Source organism: Nyctibius grandis, chromosome 11, assembly GCF_013368605.1.
Source record: "Nyctibius grandis isolate bNycGra1 chromosome 11, bNycGra1.pri, whole genome shotgun sequence".
In the NCBI taxonomy this organism is placed as follows: Eukaryota; Metazoa; Chordata; class Aves; order Nyctibiiformes; family Nyctibiidae; genus Nyctibius; species Nyctibius grandis.
In genome coordinates this window covers 17,210,986-17,230,024 of record NC_090668.1, presented here as the reverse complement: position 1 = coordinate 17,230,024, position 19,039 = coordinate 17,210,986, and the positions used below count along the sequence as shown (strand labels likewise).

The window sequence follows — 19,039 nt, the reverse complement described above, 5'->3', positions numbered from 1 at the left end:
GACAGTAAGCACTACCTAGTGCTTTTAGATAATGCTTTTTCCTCTGATGAAATTATAATGTGATGGCCTGTAAAATTTTACAGATTATATGCCATGATATTATCTTCCTAATCCAGACATTAAAATGTTTAAAACATTAAAAGTTCCATTGCAAAGAGTGGATAATACAAGTTCCCAGAAAAAAATACCCTGTCCAGCATACCAATCTGCAATACTGATTTTTCATTAGCCCCATGTTTCCTTTTAACTGGTATGACTAATGTCTTATTTACAAGTATATACTTTGAGCAGGCTAGTTTAATGAACCTCTCTTCTTATTGCTTCACTGCAGCATCATGAACTTTCCATAGAAGAGTTACATTTCTTGGCATGATTTACAACATCTTTTTTTGTAGAGGTCTATAAAGCACAACTTTAGTTGCTTTACAAATGTACAGTAGTGAGTTGTATCCTTGCATTCGCCTTCTGAAAAATATATTTAAACATTAAAAGGCTTTATAATGGACAAAAGATCAAGAGTAGAACTTATCATCGTAATCGTAAACAACTGATGGATTCCTGGTAGCTTTGTAATTATTTTACTTTGCATTTCTAGCAACAGTGAATTCAAAGCTAAACAAACGAGAGATGAGATCTCACTGCATTCATTTACCTATTGCCTGTTTCAGAAAACTACCCCGTCTTTCAGGAATTAACAGCTTGCTCAGAGACTTATGAGTCACAACTGGCACAGTCATGTAGGGAAGTTTGCATAAAACAACTTCCTAAATATCCTGTTTCTAAAAGTGCTTTTGAGGCTTTAATATCAAACTGGCCTACTCAGAGAAAAAGAACCCCAGGATTATGAAGTGCTCCTTGGAGAGGATAGTTTTACCTTTGATGTACAATCAAATGCTTGCAGAATCATTAGTGTACAACTGTGAGTCACTTTCTAATATAACTGCTACAAACTATTACTATGCTCATATATAAATAAACATTTACATACTGCCACAGGATGTGACATTGCAGTGTTGCCAGGTCACTGGTCTCTTCCTCCATCCGCAATACTGATCAGCCACAGGTTTGTTATTCTTTCTGTGTATGCAGTACACTCGTCTTGACTGAAATCCACTCCCACAGTCCGCACTGCAAGGCCTCCAAGGGCCTGTCCGCCAATAGACATCACATGCCTCTGAAGAACAGTTTCTTCTGACAGGAGATCTGTGGAGGAAAATAAATAGCAGTTAAATCCTTACTTTTGTGCTAAACCCTTATTCACGGAATGGTAGAACCAATGTTGGAAGGGACTTCTGGAGGCTGGTTAGTCCATGCCTCCTGCTCATAGCACAGTAGACTAGACCAGGTTGCTCAAGACCACCTCTGTCTGTGTTTTGAATATCCCCAAGGATGGAGACTCCACAACCTTTCTGGGTAACCTGTTCCAGTGTTTGAGAACCCTCACGGTAAAAAAAAGGTGGGTTTTTTTTTTTTATATTTAAGTGGAATTTCCTGTATTTCATTTTGTGCCCCCCTTCATCATGCCTCACTCATAAGGAAACAAAAATCAAGGCCCTGTTTCTTGAAACCAATTCCTTAATCTTGGAGTAGAAAAAATGTGTTACCTTTAGGAAAACTTAACTGACCCTGAAATGTTGCATACTGGATGCTGCAAGTGCTTCATGCATAACCCCTCTCCTGAACACAAGTGATATTTCTATGCTGACACAACCTCCTCGAACATTTGAAGCTGCCAAAGTGAAATCTTTGCTCTTAGTAGTAAATGGAAGTTTCACCATGTACTTCAGTGGAGCCAGAATTTCAGTGTGTCCAGCAAAAATGCTTTAAAATAAGAAGCACTTATATAGCAAGAAATATGAAGAGCTGGGTTCAGTAGTCTAGAAGCACGGTAACAATTCCCATGTTTGTACTTGTTACCCATTTATTCCCTGTTCTTCATTGCCCTACCTACACATTTGGTCTGGAACAAACTTTTGTTCCCCCCGACCCTCACGTTCAGTTTTAATCTGTCTTTAATTCAGGCTTTTTGAGGTTATGGTGTTTTATAGAGACTGCCATCCACCCATGTGCTATAGCATAGCCCCAAGCGAATCTGCTGATTAAGATTCTGTGGAGGTATATTGCCTGTATTTTTCATATTGAAAGGAGTTGTTTAAATGAGCAAGTTCTTACAAAGAATGTGTACCTTGAAGTAAAGAGTCACGCTACCTCAACCATTCAGTTTTTACATACGTCAGCAGTACATACTAAGAGGCAGAATGAGATCTATTTATGCAGAGAAGTACACCTTATTTCAGTAATCATAAACTAGTAAACCAATTTACATGGTCCACAAAATAAGGCCCAGGAAAACTCTTATTTTATAAAATTTGGGCAGCAGTAGACCAGAATAAAAAGTAATATCAGAAGAGAACCAGTTCAGCAGTAATTAAAAAAGTTACGGCAGATGACTCCAATTTCTGCTTTCTTTTTGGGAATCAAGAGTCTCTCAATTTCTAGCTTTGCATTAGCATCATGGAGGACACTGATCAAATCCATTACTCTCCTTGGGATCCTGAATTTATCCAGTGTCTACAAAGGGATGACTGTCACTAGCTCCCTTCCTTGTGTTTGATATGTAAGAATTTGCATATTTATACTGCATTGACAATCCCGTATCTTTAGTTTGATCATCTAAAGAGTCTGACTTGTACTGCTTCAAACTGTGTACCTCTTTCTTTCATCACAAGAAGAGTTTGGCACCAAAGATCCATTACGATGTTGACATACGAAGTGACGATGCTGTAAACCTATAGGGCGGCCTCCACAGCGACCAGAACACTAAAAAGTGAGAGAAAAGGGCAAGGGGAAAGAAAAAGAAACAACAGAGTTAAAAAACAAAAGAATCGCCCCTTCTAGGCAGCTACTCAGTTACACAACCCAGTCATAACTCTTTGATCTGTACTTCTCTTGATCTGTATTTCTCCTTCTTCAACCCAATCACACCTCAGTTCAGATATTTTGGATTCTCCGTGTGCAATTTTGCCAAGATACTGACTTTCCTACCTATTCATAAAGCTAAATCCATTGTCTATGCTCTCATCATTTCACATCTCTAGTGCTATAACATTCTTTCTGTAGCTCTGACAATCACAAACTTGCCTTGCTAATATCTGTATCAGAAATGCGGCAACAGTAATTCTCTTCATTCATTACTTTGCTCATTGAATAGTTAATACTGTGTTAACAATTATAAAAATCATATCAAAATGAACACAAGTTTACTGCACAAATGAAGAAACATAGAAAACATAAGAAAGCAGAGTTCTGTGTATTAAATATTGTGGCAACTGCTTTTGAAGCATATTCATATATCTTTGGGGACTTCACAAGTACAGCTATGCAAAGTGTGTTCTTCTAAAACTGCAATAAAGGCAATATACTAGCTTAAAAAATGGAATACATAGTAATGGATTAGATTATAAAATATACTGAAACTAATACTCAGGTTTCAGATCACGTCTTCGACAAATAAAAGTAGCTCAGACATCACAAAATGAAAAAAAACCCGAGGATTTGTAATTCACTGGTCTGAAAGGTAATTACAACTAGTGCCACATAGCTCTTCCTTTATGCAGGAGAAAAGATGTTCAGCCGCTATAATATAAGGAGCTTCCAGATAAACTCTGTAACTTACCTTGGTCTGTATTGTCCCCACTGTACACAAGTGACCCAAACAGGGTTTCCTTCCCGCAGGACGATCGCTGTGTATACAAGCATCTGGTAGCAGTGCCAGCACACTGCCGTTGGCTTTTACTTGTTGACAAGTTATTTGTCGATAGCGAAATCCACTGCCACAAGATGCAGAGCACTCAGACCATGGACTGGTTACCCACCTACAGGATGCAGAGACAAATTTATAGCAACTATGAAAGCATTGCAAACTTGCTGGTAGTTTGCAGCGATCCATTTGCAAATAAAAATCAAAAGAACCCATCATTGCAAGTTTTACATGTGAGAAAAGGTAGAATCAGCTTTTTCAGTTGTTAAGCAAGATCTTATAAATTTGGTTAGCTGATGACTTCTAAGATAACTGTGGCTCAATATATGCTGACAGAAGTTACACTGCTTGTTATCCAAAAGGTTACGTTAGGTAGTAGACCCTGCTGGATTTAACATTTCTGAAGGAAGGACAGCGTAGTTTTCTGTAACTTATTAAATGAACGGTACTGATTTAGTTACTACTAAGGTGGTGGGTGTCTTAACTCATCAAAATTTATTACATCAAGATCTGACTAGATAATGGCACAAGCAGAACATGTTATTTATTGATTAGAAGTTGCAAAGATTTAGTCTGTCTTGGCAGCTAGGAACAATACTGGGGAAGCAGCAGGTGGTAATACAATTTATTTGCCTTGATCTTTTCATAAATCTAGGCTAGAAATACAGAATGGGACTTTATGTGTAGCACAACTGTGATAACAGGAAAAATATGCTATTCTCTTTAGCAATTATTTCATATTCTTACAGTCAAACAGTTTATATCCATTCAAGGAAGATTAATCTTTTACAGTTTGGACTCTTGTCCTTTTCTCCCTTTTAAAGCTCAAGTACTTTTGCAAACATTTGGTGCAGGGCATGCATGGCAAGTCAGTCAGGCCTTAATTTGGCAAACACTTAAAGCACAAGTTAAGTACATGCTTAAACCCTTATATTTGCTTAACTGTACTTCTATGCTATGCTGGAGACAAGTGATGAAACACATGCAAGACACTTTTAATAATAAGGGCCTATGACACTGACTGTACATCTACAGCCTTAATAATTCTATGGATACTTTCTAAAGAGTTGCCTTGGAATGAGAAGATAGTGAAGAAATCAGCAAGTGGGGAAATGGAAAGGGAAGTCTGAACATTTTGCATTTCCCTCCCAGTCAGTAATCACAGGGAAGACGGAGAGATTGGAGGCACTAGGAACCAGACACAGGGCTATTTTCCAGGCATCTGAGATGTTCTTCCTATATAGAAAGCATGGAATACTTCATAAAAGAAAAACAATTTGTGTGTTAGCATACATGTATAATTCAAGGTAGAGTTAATCATGTTAGTATACACACAATTCCCTTCCACTGCTAAATACATAAAGCCAAATTAAAAGTAAAATAAATCTAAGCATTTTAATAAGAGACAATTTAGGTCCCAGTCTGTTTAGCCATATGAAATAATTGATTGGGTTTCGTGCTGAATACTCTGGGTCTAGTGATAATCAGATTGTTAAGTCATGCACCGCAGTCCACTGAAAAGGCATGACCTTGCTCAGGGGAACACTGGGCCCTCTAATATCCTCCTAACTCTGTCATCTGCTCTGAATGGCTGGATATTAAGAGGGAAAACTGCAACGGAGTCTGTGTGTTTCAAACTATTAGTTCTATTTCAGTATTTTTCCACTGGCAAAAAGTTTGCTTGTTATGGGCTGGCTGGAGTTCAGACTCACAATTTAAGATGATCTGGTTTTTTGGCTGCTAATAATGAAATATAAACAAATTTCTCCTGATATTTATCTGTTGCTATGTTTTCTGTATTTAGAACAGAGTTTAAAACATACTGGCAAGATGCACTCTCACAATGTCAGTTAAGGTCTTAACACTTCTGTCCAAACATTTTCCAGTGAGGGACAACTCCAAAAAGCGTGCATGACTTTTCATCCCTTATGGATTTTCACATTGCTAACAGTGATGGCCAATCCTTTCAAGCAACGGAAAGCACTTGTTTTGAGGATGCCTGTGGGATTTCCTGCTAAAAACCTAGAGCAACGCCTTGTTGAGCTGGAACGCTCAGTGCAACTCAAGAAGTCTAGAGGTAAGGTTTTGGCTGTTGGAATCAGATGTTGTCGTCTACTTGCCTGTGATACAAAGATTTTCTGTCCCCAGATCACAAAGTACTCCAGTTAATCTAGCCAGAAAATTGGCAGAGAAGCACATGCAAGGAGCGTGACACTGTGGTGAGGGGGCATTAGAGACATGAGGCGTTCCACAGTAAACATCCTATTCAGAGCTCTGCTGGCACAGAAGGAGAGGAGGTCAGCTCAGACTCCACTCACGAGTATCCTGGCTGCTATAAACATAACGAGTTTTTCTCTCAGGGCGTTGGCACAGATTCCACAAAACTAGCACACCGCAGTGTCTCAGAGAGACCTCCAGCTTAGCTTTCAAGGTGTTAGTGTGATAGCAGCAAGACTTGCTGCAGCAGCGTGGAGACTTGCACAGAATCTAATTTATTCAGTTGAATCAAGTGTTCTCCCACTTGTTTGTGATCCATTTTCACATCTCTCCTGCTTTAGGGTACATGATGAAATAAACTCCACATTTCAGACTCAGTAGAAACACAGAAACGATTTCAGGAGGTTGTGAGTGCATTTTCATACACACAGAGCACACGGAAAGAGAGTAGAAAGGAGTTTACCTGGCAGGGCAGTCATCTGTGCTGCATGACTGGGAAATAATCGCTGGCTTTTGCAGCTCTCTGCATAATGATTCATTTACTTCCTGTTTCTCTGCATTCACGCACTGTAGTCTTCTGGAGCGGGTTCCTGAATTCCCACAGCTAGCAGAGCAAGTACTCCACTCAGCATATTCCCATTTATAATCTAAGAAACACAAATGAAAGTAGCATGAGAGGCACAATACATTATAACCGTGTCACATTTTAATTGATCTGGCAGCATTTTCCATAAGCTAGATAGATACTGCCTTCTCTGTAGAAAAGCAAATATTTCAGCATTGTGAAAAGGGATCCATAAGCCAGAGTAGAATTTAGTCCTAACTCAGCTTCCCCTCAAGTTCAGCCCTTACATATGAGCATGAAGTTCTCTAGAAGGTAAATGAGATCAGCATATGTGCCCAGGAAGGGCAGAACCTGGCTCACAGTAGGAACTGATGAACTTCTTTTAAAACTTTCATAACATTTTTATACAATGAACATTAAAGAGAGGAAACTGTAAATCAGGCTCCCTAGGTTTCCTGCTGTTCTACAGTACGTTTATTCTGAAGAAAACTCATCTTACTCCAGACACTTCACATAATTTCAGGATTTAAGAGAACCCTGTACTAACTCCAGAAAAATATTTAATGCATAAATAATTTGCCACTGAGGCATCTGGCAAGATGAAAAAGGAATTTGTTTTAAAGAGCGTTTTATATTAAAAACCAATCACCTCTAACAATTACTACCTTTATATTTAGTCACAGTTCCACACTTACCCCTTCCCTCACAATTTTTTTTTTTTGACACTTGGTAAAAGATGAAGTACTATGCAATGTTGACAGATTTTTATGTGATCACAGAAGGAGTCAGATTTTTCTGTAATAACCAAGAATAATTGATAGCTACCAGCTGTGTCCACAGGCTAGCTCTTCCAGCACATAATGAATTCTTTAACTTATTGTTTTTCAATGTTTCCTTATTACTTTTGGGTTTCTTAAAATAATACAAAAGGGCCTTTTTCAAAGTAGAAATAGTTAAATTTACTGACTGCAACTATGATGGAGAGACTGTATTCTTTGTTTAACTAGGATGATACTGCTCAGAAGTGCCCTCAATATGCCTACTGTGCAAAAACCACCAAAGGAGAGTTTGCAGTCTTTACGAATGCGTGGATATTTCGGTGATGAAACATTTGCATCAGCAACAATCAGAGTTAAAGCTCACAACTAGAAAATGGAATCTTCCCAAAATACTGACCAGCCTGCCTGGAAAGGGTATTGGGCAACCAAAAGGCAAGTCCAGCTAAAGACTACAGGCGATAGTTAAATACCTGGCTAGACCTGTTCCAAAATTCTAACTTTAATGAGGCCTATATCAGGACCATGGCCTGATATTTTTTTATAAACTCTGTTACGATATTTTCTGATTCAATTCATTAATATTTTTACTTCTTTTTGATTTAAAAAATATTTTGATCGTAGATGTATTTCAGCAAAATTACTTTATAAATATAACTGACTTCTCAACCCCATGCATACCAGAACCATTCTCACCCATAAAATCAGTCCATTGGCAGTCACTGAGAACACACTTGTACACAGCACAGGGGATTTGCAAGATCTGATCTTACAGCTTGAGTCCTTTGCACATAAACAGTAAGCCAAATCATACTGATAGGATAATAGATAAATCACATACAAAAACTTTCAGTTTCAAGAGATACTTGCTTTTAAACCTGATTTGCATTCCCTGGTTATTGACTAGTTAGAGATTTTTTTTTTTTTTTTAAACTGTCAAATGGAGTTTGGTGCTTTGTAAAAGCCTAATTATAATGTAATTAATTTCTAAACCACTTTAAATATTTACAAACTTCATAAAATGTTTGCAATACAGCCTGTTGTCCTGCTGGTGCATATGTAAGGTCCTTGTCAAATTCACCTCTGGTCCTCAGTTGCACATTTTATAACCTAATAGAAATGTAGTTTTGTGCAAGTACATTACATGGGAGAACATTAGAAAAAGTTCTTCAAAATTTAACGTTGAAATTGATGAGTGTGCAGTGTGCCCTATTACACTAGTATGTTTAAGGGTGACTACAATAAGATGGTTACCATGTCATTGTCGTGACACTGGAATATGACAATTATATTAAAATTACTTTGATTATAATTAAGATATTTCCAAAGATGACCTCAAAGTCAGTTTTGTTTCAGTTTGGTGAGGTATCATGGAAGCAATTTGTATGATTTTTGAAGAGGAACCTGAGAAAACCTGCCTGATTTAAAACTGTTTAAGCAGCAAGACACTGAATCAGGCAACGTTCTTCTCAGCTTCTCAGCTACACAGGTAAGAAATGAGAAACCCCCTTGATATTTGCATACACATTAATTCCCATATCCAACTCCGAGTATGGACATTGTCTATTGACTTAAACGGGACTATTCACATATGTGAAGTTAAACATGTATTTATGAATTACTTTCTATGTATAAAAGCAGGTTAGGTTTCAGAAAAGTCTTTACAGAGTGAAAGAAAATATTTTAAAATGTAAGAATTTGTCATATAATTTTCAACAAACCTTCCTTCTTGACATTTACCCAGACTGACATTGGTTTTGCGCTAGCTGAAGTCCAACATTGGAATTGTCCAGCAAATTGACCAGAGTTGGTGTTCACCTCTAGGATACGACCCCCAACCAGGGTTCGGTATTCCAAGGTCTTAACTTCCTCAATTGGACTATCTCCGAAAAGCCAGCGAACTGAATTTCTGTAGCTGGGCAGCACCGGGCAACCTAAAAATCAACAGCATTTTAGCAGGCTTTTCTAAACACATTGAAATGTTTGTGAATAAGTATGTATGATTGTGTGATTCTACAGAAAAGACCTTACCAGTCTAAATAAACACAGGAGTATGCATATATTCACTGACGTCCAAGCTATGGCCCAAAATCCTGACTGCCCCTTGAGGGTTTATCAGCTGTGTGAGCTAATGTACACTTACCATAGTTCTTTATATTTTCCCTTTCCATAAGTTCTTACAAACTCAACTTCTATATGAATGAAGTGGGTGGGGGGAACAATTACTTAAATGGAACAAAGATTTCATCCCAGACTCTACAATATGCAAATAGGTTTGTACTGAAAGAGTTTCTATCTATTTTGGAAAGCAGTCATAAACACATTAAATGAAATTGCTGCATTTTCACTCCACAGACACGAGCAGGGATGGAAACAGAGGCATTCATTTAGACAGAAAAATTAAAAAAAAAAACATTTCTAGAGCCCAGCTGAATCCCCTCCCATCATTTTCAAGATAAGCTCAAAGAGAAATTACACAACTTCAGTCTCATGGTGAGTCACTTAGATGAGGCCTAAAGGGTCACCATTTTAAAGCATTTTTTGAAAAGCTGAATCAAAAAGCAATTGCGTCTCTTATTCTGAGGCTCCCTCCCCGATAACCGAAAGCTGAGCTATGGTTAGGAAATCCAGGTCTCCAAACCCAGACTCTTAGGAATTATAGTCACTTTCTCCATGGGTCCCTCTCCCTTTTAACGAAATGAACAAATAATATAATTTAAATGACAAAGCAGAAAAGACAACGTACCTATTCTTAGTGGTTCTCCAGGTACCACACTGACATTTGTACCAATTCCAGATGCCATTAGGACACGCTTTCTTCTGCTTCCCTTTGATAATAGAGTGTTATTCTCCGTATATCTTTGTTCTGTAACACAATGCATAAGATCTCTTCTTAGCAAGAATTAAATGCTAAATTTGCTAAAGATGCTAAAAAAAAATTGTATCAAAATATCCAACATGCTAGTTACGAAGCAGAAGGATAATAGTGCTTTGGAATTCAAGATCAACCTCATTTACGCAGTTAAATTGTCCCTCTAACAAATACACTTTAGATAAACAGGGAAATGCAGAAATTCTTTATAATGTTTATGCAAGTTTCTAAATTAACCAAATTTATTGGATTTTATTAGAAAAATAAGCCTGTAACACTTAGTATAAAAACAAGATTTACAGGATGCACGATGTATTTTCTGTTTCTCATGGCAATGTTATTTATTGTTTCATTACCAGTCATTCACATACAGAAATTTTAAGAAAAATAATTCTCCCAATGGAATCAGGCCAGTTCCTCAGTTCCATTAGATGGAATTATGACAAAGTGCTACAACAGAAATAAAGAAGAAAATCTCTTAAAATCTCATTATGCATAGAGATAGCATAATGCATGCAGAATCATATGCCTATCACTATAGCAACTCCTCCTTTTTATCATATGCCAGACAGAATAACTGCCAAAAGTGTGGGCAATCTGTCACTAACACACAGTTTTTGCCACTTAGTCAACATTTCTGTTTTAATGAATGTGCATAATATCTATGATTCTCCTTCCAGAATGGTTTAATCTTTTGTTATTGTCTAACTTCCGTGGGTCATTTTACATTGGTTCAACATTTTTCCTCAGCATGCAATGTCTCTACAAAACCTCCTACTTGTTTGTGTAAACACTGGGACAAAAGTCTCCACAGAACCATAGCAAGGCCAGTCCCTTACTGGCACGGACAGGCAAAAGGCTGGTTGCCTTGTCAGTCCTTAGGAGCTTTTATTAGAAAGGCTGCACAGATTATGATGTGTTGCTTGACTGCCCCAGGTCAGGCAGTAATTGCTGTAGCAAAGTCCAAAAGGCTGACATGATGTTCCTTTAAACAACATTGAGTCAGTGCAATCTGCAAGTCTTGACACCAGAATTCCTCCCATTTCATTGCAATTTTGCACAGCCAAAAAAAATTGCAGAATTTGGCCCTCTCCTATCCGCTCTAGATTTATTTAAACTAATGTCATGTGACCAGCAGTAGAAACAAAGTTCAGACTCTTGTGAGCAATCTTCCCAGTCACGTCATTATAATAATATTCCTCTCTGGAACATCTGAAGTTTTGATGTAGTCCAGGAAAACTGAAACCAAGAAGGGAGCTTCAGTCTACACTCATCCTTACACAGAGACTCCTATTGTGTCTTTGGTACGTCTTCCTTGGCCAACAGATCCAAACATCTATAACCTGCCCTACACATGTGTGCCTAAGAAAGCAAGCTTTGTAGCAGGATTGGCCATGTATAACTGCGTTGTACTTCATACAGCAAAATGGTGAGAAAGTTAATCTCTAGAGCTGAATGATCCATTTATTGGAGCTATTTGCAAGGCATGGTTGTATTATACAGTATTACGCTATTAATCTACTTACAATAGAGTCATTTAAATGGAGCTTTTCTTTACATTTTCTTTTCTGAGAGTTAGCAGTTCATATTGAGAATTTTTTGTTTTCCATGTCCCTATGTTTTATTGGCCTCTATAATTAAAAAAAAACCAAAACCAACAAAACCAGCCTTTGCTTTCATTTCACTGCATTTCCCTGCAGATTTTCTGAATAACTCAAGCCTGCCCCATTTCACTAGATAAAAGCACTAGGAACAATATAATATGACAGTGGATTTAGTTTTCTAATGTGTCTGCTGGTTTAAGGGCTGATATTTGTTGCCTGGAAGCAAGAAGATGGAACTACTCTTGAAGAAGTCATAAGTCAAACCATCTGTACCCTAGATCCACTATTACAGGAAACACAAAATAGAGAACAAATCCCAGGGAGTCAGATGCAATCAAAAATTCTGAGCTCATAATAACGTGTTAAATATCCCCCCAGCTATTTTATTGGTTAAACTTCATAATCGAAGTGGTTCACTCTTGTTATCAGTAAGGAATTCTTATTTAGCACTTACCAGTTAAGTGGAGAACAGACGCAGCTTCAGCTTTTCCGAGCGCATTAGTTGCTCTGCAAGTGTATGTTCCTGCATCTTCATTGGAAACATTCCTCAGAAATAAAGAGCCATTCAAAACCAAGAAAGAACTGATTTGTAGAAAGTCTTTCTTCTTAAACCATGTTACATTTGGTTGGGGAACACCTTTAAAATGCAAATAATCAAAACATTTATTGTGAGAGAGAAACCATAGGTTTTATATTACTAACCGCTACCATAACTTCCAAGAATCCTAAGTTCCTTCATCATTTCACAGATAGCGTAAACCAAAGTAACAACACTGCAGCAAAACAAGTACTGTTTCCACTCACAAAACTTCTCAGTTGTGAGCTCTATTAATAATTCAGCATCCCACTGAGATTAAAGGTTAAGCACTGTAAGGCAAGCTCACAGAACAGCTTTAAAAAACTGCTACCAGTCCTACAAAAGCAATGTGCTCATGTCTTGCTACTGAAAGATGTGAGACCATTAACCCCAATCAGGTTCAATTAACGTAAAGATCTGCACAGCATCTTTTCGTTCAACCTGCATCCCAGAATATATGAAGGAATGAATATTCAATTTCTAATTAAAAGTAAAGAAAAAAATAAATGGAGGCAAAATATTTCTCTTGAAGAGAAAAAGGATATATTTATCAATTAGATTAGTCAATACATGCTGTTGGTTTCTGCCAAAAAAAGCTCCTGAAAATTTTTCCAAGTAGCAGATGTCGTATACACAACCTGTAACAATGCAGTGTGAAGATAAAGGAACAAAAAGAGCTATTAACAACTAAACAAGGGGCTCAGTTGTTAAGAGATCTCATTTACCATGTTATAGAAAGCCAAAGGTCTATCATCATTCCTACTGTGAAGCTTGAACTCTGAGAAACTCAGCATTTGCAGACAACTTGTCATTCTAAATTTTAATCAATTAATAACTTTGGACAGTTATTTTTAATTAGATGATTTTTCCACTGGCGCAATATCACCTCTGTGGGAGGACTTCTGCTGTTGCTTTATTTCCCTCAAACATTTGCCTTTAAAAGGCTATTTTGCAAGTTGGCAAATCAGACACTTCATTGCTTGTGCTCTGGTTGAGCTGCTGCAGCAGAAGCACTCTTCTGAATCCTAGATAAATCACTGGGTAAGTGTGACACACATGGCACAGTGACTTGCCGCAGAGGTGCACAAGACAAGTCAGAGCAATTAAATTGTCTTTTACCTGAACTCTGTTTTCTCTAAATACATTGCCCAGTGCTCACTGAAGACTACCAAAATGGGTTCTGCTCTAGAAGCTGACCTGAATGTGAGACGTGTGGAAGTTTCAGCCATACTCAATGCTAATTCCGTCTCCTCTCTTCACAGATCATTGTGCAGTATTTACCTTACAGATGATGTCTTCATGATGTGGAATAGCCTTTAGGAACAACTTTAACATTTCGATCATTGGCTTAGCACTTCCAATGCACACCTCAAGTTTTTCCTTTACTGTAATAGCAACCAGACATATTTTTTGGAACCTGCTGTTTCACTGAAGGAAAAAGGTCCCCCCACCATTTTGTCTAGAAAGACAGTGAAGAGAAACACTCTTCTGCATAATCACAGATTTTATTCTAGACAATTTAGCAACTGTTCAGGGCTTTTAAACTCATGAGATTGTGTTTTACTGAATAAAACTGCATAAAACATAGTATAGATCTGAAGAGTGCACAAGGGCCCAAAAAATCAGTCTGTTTTTCAAGTTTCTAGAAGCAGCTTTATGCCACTTCAAAAAACCCTTTTGGAATTAGGATGAGGTCTTGTTTTAAGGGTCTTTTTTCCATTTTACCCCAGCTTTCTGGCTAAGGTGTATCATTCTCAGACATATTTTTCCTTTACAGTGTACTTTCCATGGCCATTCAGGCATATATACCTACTATACAGATGGGCTGAGGAGGTGTTGTGAGGATGCTGAGCTGTTTTAATCTAAGGCCTAGAGGTTTGCAGCCAGACTACCCTAACTGGCACCAAAATCCTGCAGACCAATCAGAGCCAAAAATAAGCCAGAAGCAGCGCGGTTGAGATGGGACCGAGGTCAAAAGATTTAAAGTCAAATTCCACAAAACACAGAAACACAAGTGTCCTGGTTTGGCCTAAACCGGGCCAATTTTCCTTTCAGTGATTTTTACTTTCAGCTAAGTCTCCTCTAAGTAACTGCACTTTCTGAAACTAACTGCATGTTGGAAAGGTTCGAATTTCAGCTTTTAACCTGAGCCTCTATCAAACTTCAGCCCGATATCGCCCCATGATACAGTCCTCCCTCTGCTCTCACCACAGCATTCAGAAATGTACCTCATTCCTGGGATTTAACTTCAGTAAAATATTTCTTTCTTCCAAACTTGGTTTGTATCCTAGGGTTTATCCCAGAAAAACAGCCATGTCTCTACTCTTCTACCCATCACAGAATCACAGAATGTTAGGGATTGGAAGGGACCTCAAAAGATCATCTAGGCCAATCCCCCTGCCGGAGCAGGATTGCCTAGACCATATCACACAGGAACGCGTCCAGGCGGGTGTTGAATGTCTCCAGAGAAGGAGACTCTCCATGTCTCATTCAGAGACAGGTAAAGCCTTTTAAAGCCTGGACTGGAGTTCAGTTTGGAGAAGAGATCTGCAGAATAGCTTGGCCTCCCATTTTAAGTTCAAAATTGGGTATGTGTCACACAGCTTAAACTCAATTTAAGTTATAGCAAATGATTCCTCTTTCTTTCACCAAAGAGCTGTATACATTTCTCTTTAGGGGAAACAAGCAAGTAATACCACACACACACACACAAGTAAACCAGACCATTTCTCAAGTGAATAATGTGAATACACAAAACGTAAACTCTAGGTCTAAGGAGCAGAAGTGTGGACAGAGCCCTACATGGCAGTTCAGCCACCAGTCCAACTGAAATGCACAGTTAATCCATCCAAGCAAATCTTAGGGATGCTGCGACAGATAAAGTGAGGGGGGGAAAAAAAATCCATGAAAAATGATCAGTTAAATACATCATGGAAAAAACAACACTATTATGCATTATACATGGTTATCGCACATTGTAATTTTAAAATGGAGTTAATGTTAGCTAGATACCTTCAGGGTGCATCCACAACTCTTACTGTTGGAGGATACTAAAAAAAAAAAAAATTAAAAAATTTTAATTAAAAATTAAAAAAAAAAATATTTTCAGGTGTGCATTTAGCTTTTTAGTAGTCTCTGTGCTTAACAGTGCTTTGCATAAAGCTCCTTCTCATAACACAGCACATAGCACAACCCCAGCACACAGTCACCACTTATACATTTCAGGTGAAAGTTTCCATCATGCAGATTTTTGATGCTTTTCCTTTAGAAATTAGACTCCATATTTACTACTCCTGAGATAAGATTTTTTATTCCCTGCTGGTATGCAGCACTGCACACTGAGTTAAGTCTCATCTATGAGCTCTTGTGAGAAAGCAGGCAAGGTATACAATTCCCACATTCCTCATGACAAGACTCTTACAGTAGCACTGTGAATAGCACTGATTTTCCGACACAGAAACTGCAGGTCAGAGTTCAAGCATACCATCAAAATGCAAGAAAAGCTCTTTTTTTTTTTCTAGGCAAATAGTTAAGGTGTGCTTTATCCTTTAGTATTCATGTAAATAAAATTTTAAAAGTTCTAAGTACTGTTTTATTATCTGAGGAGAAACTAAACTAAGCAAAAATAAGCCAAACAATGAGGTGTTGGTGTTTTTTTCCTTTTTTTTCCTTAACGGTGACAAACTGAATGGAGCTGAAATTATACTTAAGCTTTGGGACACATTTGTAGGACTTCATGGAGGATTTTGTCCTGTGCACATGGTAGAATTTTACTGCAGATGCTTGACTCTCTTTTACATAAAGGTTGATTTACATAAGGACTTTAAATGGACAAAAATAACATTCACACTGTCTTCAAGAGCCTTTTCCATTACAGAACTGTAGCAAGAAGACTATTATCAGAGATGTTTAAAAGCTAATTACATTGAATTTTAAAAATATTTCCACCTCACTGCTATAATTTCCTGCCCTCTGTTCTGACTCAAAGAAGTTTTTACTGTTGCCATTTGTCCTTCCTTGGACAGTTTTAAAATGTGTCTTTCACCTTACTGTCCACATTTAACACATCTACATAAGCTTATTCTATAGAGTGGCTGCCTTTTCTGTATCCATCAGAAGACATAAAATCATTATGGGAATCATTTCCTAGACCTTCTCTTCAGGAAAAAAAATGAATCTTCCAGTTTGTAATCCTGGAAGGAAGTCATTCCCTATCTGCATCCAAGAAAACATTACTTTCAAGCTGAAGAATTCCTTGTTTGATCCCCAGCCAGTACAAAAATGGGAAGAGGTAAGAGATGGCCTGTAGCCACCTTTGTTTCCTTCATACCCCACCTCCACACAGATGCAGCTGAGGATGAGCCCAAAGGTATCGACACACCCAAACTGCCAAAGGTTCAGAACCCCTGAGTGCAACTTAGATCCCAGTGATTCAAATGGGAGATCCATCACTGACATGAGCTAATAGCAGAATCAAACAATCATATCCTATATGGCTCCAAGTCAGGAAAGCACTTAAGCATAGGATTAAATCCATCCCTATTAGGGAATGCAATTAAACACATGCTTAAAATTAAGAATGGCTGTAATTGTCCATTAACAAAGATGCATTCCTAAACTCGGACCTTCTTAGTCTTAGAAAAACCTTAAAAATCAGAACCTTACTCTTGCAATGGACCTAAATCCTCTGATGTTAAAAATTTCTACTATAGACCTAAGTGGCTATAAAACTTCAAAATTAGTTTAATCTATTTTTCTGACCTCAAACACAGGTTATTTTCCACTAGCACTGGAGCAGCTCTAAAATACTCAATGTTCCATGAAAAAAGTCATTTTCCACCATGAGTGGCTCTGCGACAGCAAATGTTATGGAAAAAAGAAGTCCAGCTCTGGATGGGACTGTGAAACACGTGTTTAAAAAAAGAAAGGGGAAAAAAAAGGAATCCACACTATAGGGTGCCCTTAAAATATTCAGTGTTCAAAACCAAATTTCCTCCAACCTTGAAAGCTCTATGAAATATTACACACCATAAAAATCTTGGCCTACTAACTAGTTGCTCTAAAACATTGGATATGTCTTCAGAAATTTTTCCCCCAGCTATGCAGAATCTCATGAAGTATTCTGTATTTCCCATTCAAGAGCAAGGCAGAACTGTGCTGGCACAAACCACATTTCGCTGCACTTCGCTAAAAGTTTACCTGACTTTAGAGGCTAAATTCGCATGCCATTTTTCAGAGGAAACGATTCTGGGTCAGTAATATACACAATGAATATCATCCAATTATTATCTATTCTACACTCACTAACACCTACAGTGGATTTAGCATAATTTACAATGCAATTCCTTTGATTGATACATCTTCATATTTTCTCCAGCAGAAGTCACGAGCTGTGTTCATATTCATCTGAATTATGCTTGAGCAATCAACTTCTAGCGAACCCTAAAAAGCCTAAACCATGCTGCTACCAAAATTACCTGCATGAGTCTTGCCAATTTCACTGGGAATAACAGCCTTGGACAGAGAGCCAGCGTGAGACATTTTGGCTCTTGGTGTGATCCTACAACCTGCCCTCTGATACTGCCTCATTCTCTCACAGCCTTTCAAAGCTATTACCTCTGCCTCTTCCTACCAGCCATGCAACAGACCCTCTTCCTAGGTGGTAGCAACATCTGGCAGGATTTAGAGATACTTACTGACATCTGGTGACCTCCTTAGAGGAGTTCCTGAAGCAAGACCCCTTCCCATCCCACCCTTGCTACAGCTCTGTCAGTTTCTGTTAAGTTCTCTGGTTGTCAGCTCGGAGAACTTGATCTTTTTTTCCAGCTATAGAAGTTTAAGGCTAATATTTTTCAAAATCAGGCATTTAAAATAAGGCAACTATATTTAGGCAACTGAATAAGAGGATCTGAGTTAAGCATGAACTCAGAAATGACTGCTACACTGAATTCTGTAGTCAACCCCCAACAAAGACTTGGTTGGTGTGCATCAGGGCAATTCTACAATTCAGCACTGTTATCAGAGACCGTTCTGCCCAACTGGTTAGTAATTATACTTGCACTTTACTGAATAGCCATCCTATATCACCAAGGACGCAGACATTATTGTCATAAAGTAGATACATACTCAAGGATTTGGAAAATATAATTTTATCAGAAATTAAAGAGCTACACAGGAATTGCCATTCTTAGTGAGACCTGAAGTCCACTTAACTCAGCACTTTGTGTCCAGTGATGGGCACCTGGGAAAGTGGAGGCAAATAGTACAAAAATCATGTCATTTATTGAATGATCCTTCCTCAATATCTTCCTAGCTTCCAGAACCAGAAGTAGCACTTAGACCATCATGCTTGTTTCCTCTAATATTGCTCTTCTCTCTACCTTTTCTACCACTAGTATATCCTTTTTGAGACGAGATTAGCAAGTTGCAAACAGCATTCACCACAGCTTTAAGCAATGGCCAATTTATATTTTCTATTCTTTTGTCCATTCCTCTGCCATTAGTTTTGATTTGCCTTTATCAACACCCAGGGAGTGTGCTGCTGCTCCCATGGGACTAACCAGAACAACTCCGCAAATCTTTCTCCGAGTGGCAGTCATTCAGGTACAGACACATGCACGTATTTAAGGTTATTTGTTCTACACGTACATTTATTCTGCAAATATCAA

The 19,039-nt window shown here is 38.1% G+C and overlaps 1 protein-coding gene across 2 annotated transcripts in view; it reads right to left on the bottom strand.

Moving 5' to 3' along the window:
- Window positions 1-348: 348 nt before the first annotated feature.
- ADAMTSL3 (ADAMTS like 3) overlaps window positions 349-19,039 on the bottom strand; it is a 186,486-nt gene continuing 167,795 nt past the window's right edge. Inside the window, exons 24-30 of one of the 2 annotated variants that reach the window (XM_068410394.1) lie at window positions 12,249-12,431; window positions 10,065-10,184; window positions 9,040-9,252; window positions 6,441-6,624; window positions 3,677-3,875; window positions 2,711-2,820; window positions 349-1,203 (exon numbers count right to left, since the gene is read on the bottom strand). In XM_068410394.1, coding sequence (XP_068266495.1) covers window positions 981-1,203; window positions 2,711-2,820; window positions 3,677-3,875; window positions 6,441-6,624; window positions 9,040-9,252; window positions 10,065-10,184; window positions 12,249-12,431 — 1,232 coding nt within the window. In that variant the 3' untranslated portion in view covers window positions 349-980. Of the gene's footprint in view, window positions 1,204-2,710; window positions 2,821-3,676; window positions 3,876-6,440; window positions 6,625-9,039; window positions 9,253-10,064; window positions 10,185-12,248; window positions 12,432-19,039 lie in introns of those variants that run through there. The other variant, XM_068410395.1, reaches the window with a different exon arrangement.